Genomic DNA, 7,016 nt, shown 5'->3' on the forward strand with positions numbered 1-7,016 from the left:
CCCCCCCGCCGCATCCATGCCAATATGGATAGCAGTGAGACCATCCTCCAAGATGACTATATCAGTTTCCGAGACAATGCTGCACGTGTAGCACAAAACATGCCCCGAGACCGTATAAAATACCCGGAATCCCATTTTTGCGCAAATCCCTTCGGAACGTCTCCGGAACGAGTGACGATATGCCATTGGTATACGTCGTGCAGCACAATCGGGCAACAGAGTGATCTATCTACTGATATTATTGAATGATATCGAAGAATTCACCAACTTGACTATAATTAGTTGCGGAGACTGAACGCTGTGTGCAGCGACATTATACAAGATATGGGCCTGTGCAGTATACATACTCCCCCGAGTACTACCTTGCTACTTAGTGCTCGTATAAGTACGTTATACACTGGTTGTTCAGATTACATGATCTACACCACAAATTTTGCATGGTCGTTCCAATATACAACTCCGTTGGGCCGACGGAAACGCCCAGGTGGGATTTTACGCAAGATGGGATTATGGGTGCTTAGCCATATCACAGCAATGTGTATGTGATTATCTGCTAGCCATGTATCCCATCATCACCTGCTAGCCATGTATCCCATCATCATATGCTACTCCAACACCTTCCCTGGCTCCCCTGTCGTATTGGCGGGTGGTAGTGTGTTTGCTCAACAATACCATCATGCCCACTGAAGATCACAGATGCTCCGTAGTTATTACAACATGCTTTAGTAACTCTGAGATTTACCAGCTCGACCACAAACAGAGATACATCTACTTGTCCCACGATGCTGAAAGCGGTCGCGATCTGGTTCACTGCCGCCACTGCACATGCTGCAGTGACTCTAAACAATACGGATTGTTTCTGGGACTCCACCACGTGTTTACCGACAGCTCTGCGCGATCTTACTGGTGGCGACGCCCAACCTTGCCGTGTAAAAGACAACGTGGACTACTACCCGCAACAAATTCACCTCGCGTACGCTGGCAAGATTGCTGGAACTGCCATGACGGTGTCGTGGGCCACGTACGCCAATATCGACGGCAGCTCTGTCTGGGTCGGATGCTCTGAAGATACTCTGGAGCTGGTGGACACTCCCGTTACGCAAATTAACTACTACCACGATGCAACATACAATTTGTTCCACCACCATGCGACGATCTCTGGTCTAACCCCACATACCAAATACTACTACAAAGTGGGAAGCAATGCTAACGCGGCGCACACCAGCGACGTGTACTCGTTCGTGACGGCTCGTGCTGCATCGGACGAAAGTACGTTCAACATGCTGATTTACGGTGACTTTGGAGCCGGCAACGAGTCCAAGGACACGCTCGCCTACGTGAACACACTGAACGCGGATAACGTGGACTTCATTTTCCACATCGGTGACATTAGTTATGCTGATGACGCATGGTTGATGCCAGGCCAGTTCGAAGGGTTCTTCTACGAGAAGGTGTACAATGGGTGGATGAATTCGATGGCCCCTGTAATGAGCTCAGTCCCGTATATGGTTTTAGTCGGGAATCATGAGGCTGGTTGCCACTCTCCCGCCTGCGGGGAATCCGCTGAGCGAATGAGTATGCTGAAAAATTACACAGCCTATAACTCCCGTTTCCACATGCCGTCCGAGGAGGTTGGTGGTGCTATGAATATGTGGTATTCGTTCGAGCACGGACCGATCCACTTTACCTCGATCTCCTCAGAGACGGACTACGTAGGCGAGCCTAGTAGTGCGTGGTCCAGTAAAATCGGCCACTTTGGAGACCAGTTGGCATGGGTCGAGGCTGATCTCAAAAAGGCAGATGAGAACCGAGCCAATGTGCCTTGGGTCATCGTTGGCATGCACCGTCCCCTCTACGATGTTTCCGGCTGCCCAGGAGGAATACCTATGGAGCAGAACGCTTTTATTCAGGCTGCGTTTGAAAATCTTCTCATCAAATACAAGGTGGATGTGGTGTTGATGGGGCATCAGCACTATTACGAGCGTCAGATGCCTATTCGCAACAGCACTGCCGTAGTGGATGGTGTCTCGAGCGACTTTAAGCGCTACAACAACCCCAAAGCACCCGTATACATTTTAACTGGCGCTTGTGGAACTGTGGAGGGACTTGATCCAGCACCCACCGGCAATAATGTGACGTGGAATGTAGTGTCCAACTACGTCGACTATGGTTTTCCTTCACTGGACGCGAACCGATCGATGCTGTCGTGGAAGTTTCTAAACAGTTCGAATCAGGCCGTGCTCGACGAGTTTGTGATGTTGAAAACATTTGCATAAACACTTGCATCCATCCAAATGGCTACCAGGGTCTACTAACATTTAGAATTTGCTTTGTAGTATTTTTTTTTAGATTTATCCACTAAAGGCACGACTCTGTTCGTAACCAGACAACACTTCGATACAACGAGTGTCTGTCCTAGTGTTTCTGGTGTTCAATACGATGCTGAGGTTTCGATAGAAAACTTCCCGCTTTATTACTTGTGGAGTAATGACTTATTTGATTACTAATGTCGTCCAATGTCAAGTGAGTCACTACTGTCACGAGACCGCTGCTTCTTGGCGTAATTTGCTGAAGTGCCAATATGCTCCGCTACGAAGTAAAATTCATCCCATGTGCTGTGTTCTATACACACAGTTTCATACCATACAAAAGTAACACGTAAATCCGTTTGAATATTCTTTCATATTTGGCTGGATCCCAACGAGGGATCGAAATGCGGATGTAAACGCAAATAGGATAATACTGACTTCGAAAGAAAAAAAAACTGATTTCTGTCTATCCGATGCGTTTGTCGTCGTCTTGGCTTCGCGTCGCTTCTCTGCTAAGTAATATAGCTATGCTACGGCGGTAAATAAATGGACGTGCTATCGTATCCGGCAGTAAGACGACTATTAACCTAGCGCTACACTAAAACAATACACTAAAGCTACGGCGTGCAGTTCTGAATCCGGTTTTGCTACTATTCTTTTTGCGAACACGCTGTACATTAATGATAGAATCGACGCAACAAGCGTAACACTTTGATGACATTAATGGCGCCACTAGTTTAGACGAGTTCCAGTGGTGAAAACTTCAAATTCCCAATAAACTATACGCTTCCGAAAGCCCATCGGACCAAGTTTCGAATGTTTGTGGCCAACTGCTTTGGACAACCATGGCTTCCAAAAATAGCTGTCGATTAGCATTTTTTTTTTACATGTATAATGTTCAGAATAAACATGTAAAAGTTGTTAACATGGTGTCGTGTCCACTAGTTTTGTGCCGATCAAGCAACTAAATTGAAGATTGCGGAGTGTGGTGAATCAGGAACTGAAAACACATGATGGGGGAGCCGGCAGTGCTCCCAGGAAGTTTTAGCCGTTGGTATATTCGATAGTAAATAGCGAAGTGAGAGCTACTAGTCTACATGGTAGTGGTTGTAGTAGCTGAACTGCAGCCGCAGTGGTTGGACACGAGGCCTGTCATCACGTGTGGCGTTACGGGGATCCTGTCATCCAGGATGACGAACGTGTAAACAGCATTGTCGATCTGTTCCTGAGATCTGTAGTCTGCAGCTTCAACTTATAGCTGGAGCTGGCTGGGTCTAATGGTGCATGCACTACACGGAGGCAACGGAGACAATTGCAAGGCTAGAGAAGTTGCAGACGAAAGCGTAGTTTCCCGGTGTCGAAGTGTTACTGTAGTTAGATTGGGTAGGAGAAGCCTCGACAGCTTAGGTCATTTTTACGTTCGCTTCGTTGAAGCTAACAATATTGTTGGAAAGCATATTTGCTCGTACTAGTAAAACGAAAGGTGCAACTCGCAAACAAAATATTTAATAATGAATATAGGAGTAAAACCAAGAACAAATGTCCATCCTCTGTATTATCCCGTTCGTTATTAGTACCTGTACACCAGCGATTCCACAGCGCAAACTTTTGGCTAAACCATACCCATTCGTGGGGCAAAACTAAGGAGGGCCATTTGGAAGGAGAGCCATTTCAACAGGGCAGGCAGGCAGGCCAGTTTTTAGGTCAAAATATGTTTTGCAGACATCGGATGATTTCTTCAGAATCCAGACCATCCAACAGAATGTACTATACGTTCTATGTGGAGAAACGTTTCCGAAGAGCGGTGCCTACAGGTCGCACGTGTTCCGTGAATGCAACACGAAGCGTACGGCTGATTAGTTAGCCAGCAAGTTACAATTTCAATACAGGTTGGCCGCTCTGTTCAAAAATAAGATATTCGCTGTTATACTAGATATTTTCTGTTTGAAGATAAGATAACATGTTGTTGTATTAATTTATCTATCCCCAGCGAGCATACCCCCCAAAACCGCGGTGGAATTCGTTGTTCTTGATATTCTGTAATAGCCGCCGTTAGCATTTCTTGGAAAGTTGGCAGGCTTGCGATGGTCGGCTGATCAGTTTCCACGTCTCTCTGATGCGATATTGGGGGTTGTCAGGTCTACACGTTCAAACAAAACTGGGTCTCTGCGGATGCCGTAAGGAAGTCTCGAATTTCCTCGAGGACTACGTCGTTGGCGTCTCATCACAGCAGCATCTTCGCTATAGAGCGTTTCTTGTATTCGTAGCGGAACTGCTGTAGCCTGTTCACGGTTCATCCACCAATGCGAAGCAAAATCTGTCGGTCGTAAAACGAGCGCGCTATTCGATTCTGTCAGGGCAATAAGCTCGTGTACGCATGGCCTGCCGTGAGCAATTTTGAAAACACCCGAACATTCATCTCGATCCAGCCTGTTGCACACTACCCTACGCGCTTCCTCCCAAAGAGTATGTTTCTGCGTAAGCGCCCACACCGAAATAATTGGTGCTACGACTGCAAATCGATTTCCTTGCAGCAGGTAAGGAACTCGGACAGCATTTCGCTGAAAAAGAAGACGTGTAATTGAAGCTGCGGTTTCCCACCAAGGTAGGATGCACTTGTAAACTGTTGTTAAACCCCCGCGACAACTACGAAGCCAAACCTTGCACTTTGCATGCGTTCTGTCGACAAACGAGGTGTCCCGGATACCAAAACGCTCATAGCGATCTGTCCACGCTCTCACAATACGATCCTTGGACTTCCACCAACGGTTATCCAGGTAGCTCGATAAAGCAGGGCACAGACGTTTCGTTTCTCCTCGTTTCAGCTCAAACACTTCTTCAGTGACTGCATCTACGGCAGCGTACTATACGGCCAGGAAAGCATCCGTTTGTAAGGTATTTTCAAGCTTTGGTTGACCTGGAGCCGGGTTCAGGACAGATACTTGCCCCAGCACTTAGCGTGCTTTGTTGATGACATTCTTGTTCATGTACCACCTACAAATGAGTGCTGGTCTACCTTCGAATACTCTATCTAGAGCATTCATCGACTTCAGTTCTCTGTCGGTGAGGAATACGCACGGCAGAGAAACTTTCATTTCATCCAAGAAAGTCCGAAAAGCATCCATTGCCAAGAAGTAGTCTTGTTCCCTCTGTCTCGGTAACCAGCACTGTGCAACGGAAAGAACCGTGGGAAACCCCGTTAAAGCTTTTATGTTCAATAACGGTAGCATGTACTTGTTGGTTTTGTATGTGCAATCCATTCCAATTATATCGCAATGTCGCGAAACAGAGCAAGGGTTCCTGGGCGAACCCAAAACTAGTACAGCAGTCGCTGCGAGTCCGGTCCAACATCCCATCGGTAGTAGAACCCATCTGCTAGTAGGGGTTTCAAGAGTAGTTCCATGGCGGTGCGAGTCGACAGTTTCGCCTACGATAATTCGCCTAATGTTGGCAACATCTTGCGAAAAAAAGGCTGCAAACGGATGCATACGAGTTTTCAGGTGGAGGTGCGATTTCCACTTACCGCCGGACTGAATTGATGCCCTCATCATTGACGACAGCGCTGTCAATCAAATCGCGCTGCGAGCCTTGAATGCTTGGAAGCGGTAGACAATCAGCTTCCCCCCCCCCCTCCGCACTGGTAAAGTCTGCCTCAGAATATTGCTGTTCAGGTGCACCAGTAGATGGGTCGTATAGCAAAGGCGGAAGGTCTTCAAGAGCTGTACTTATGACTACCGCCGATGGTGTAGTGTAGTCACCAAAGGGAGGGAGGTCTTGGATTCCTTCGCTATGAGGATCAGCGTTGAGCAGCAATGACAGATGCAGAGTTTGCGTTAAAGTCTTCACCCGGCGGCGACTCGTAAAGTGACGTAAATAAATGTTTTGCATAAGGACAGACTGAAATGCTACGTCTTTTGTGTTCTTACCTGGTAAGATGCAATGATAATTTGGTCATATTTCGCTGGAGTACGGCTTCTGCAACGGACACGCTTAGACGCAACGGACACGGTCCTATTATCTTATGCTTTATATCTATCTACATGAATTCGAACAATGCCTTAGTGTCGTTTTTCTGTCTTACAACTAGCCCTCTTAGTATTGCCTCCATTCGTGCAACGTCCAACCTATACCCGGTAAACCCCATTGTTTCCTCTGACCATCTGAGCATTTTGTTAGGGTATCTGATTACAAACGATGGAAGGGGAGACGTACACGGTGTTGGCAGACATGTTTTGGCCATACAGTTGCACATCAAGGCGCTTACGTCGACACCGTTACTGGAGTTGCACAGCTTTTTACTTTGCATGTAGGAGAGAGTTCTGACGGCTTTGTGCTAGCCCGCTTGTGGTATAACTTGGGAAAACAAAACGCAGGTAGTAGGTAGGCATACAATCGCCTCGCTTAGTAGCGGAACGTTTATGCGCGACTCAGTATGACCGCGCGGAGAACCATAGACACCACAAGTTGTAGATCGACCCATACTCACAACGAAGACAGTCAACTATCAGCTAGAGAGGTCTCCAGTTGTGCCGGAATTCTAGGTCTCCGCCGAAAGCGTCTCAACATCAGATCTCGCAGTCTCAGTGGCAAGGGTCTCAACCGAAGGGTCTCAGTGCTGAAGCTTTCCGGCCCCGTTCCTGATCCCTGACTCTCCTTTGACAAGATGTCAGCTCCGTCGCTGTCACCATAACTATTATCATCAGCACA

The 7,016-nt window shown here is 47.3% G+C and overlaps 2 protein-coding genes across 2 annotated transcripts in view; both read left to right on the forward strand.

The window, feature by feature from the left end:
• Nucleotides 1-272, forward strand: part of PPTG_24574 (hypothetical protein) — a gene marked incomplete at both ends in the record, with an annotated part of 1,646 nt that extends 1,374 nt beyond the window's left edge. The window contains one exon of the mRNA XM_008917814.1: nucleotides 258-272. Coding sequence (XP_008916062.1) covers nucleotides 258-272 — 15 coding nt within the window. The remainder of the gene's footprint in view (nucleotides 1-257) is intronic.
• Nucleotides 273-773: 501 nt separating this feature from the next.
• On the forward strand, nucleotides 774-2,306 carry PPTG_19341 (hypothetical protein). The gene has a single exon (XM_008917815.1). The coding sequence runs from the start codon at nucleotides 783-785 to the stop codon at nucleotides 2,274-2,276; it is 1,494 nt and encodes a 497-aa protein (XP_008916063.1). The 5' UTR covers nucleotides 774-782; the 3' UTR covers nucleotides 2,277-2,306.
• Nucleotides 2,307-7,016: the final 4,710 nt, after the last annotated feature.

This window comes from Phytophthora parasitica (genome assembly GCF_000247585.1).
Source record: "Phytophthora parasitica INRA-310 unplaced genomic scaffold supercont2.116, whole genome shotgun sequence".
In the NCBI taxonomy this organism is placed as follows: domain Eukaryota; phylum Oomycota; class Peronosporomycetes; order Peronosporales; family Peronosporaceae; genus Phytophthora; species Phytophthora nicotianae.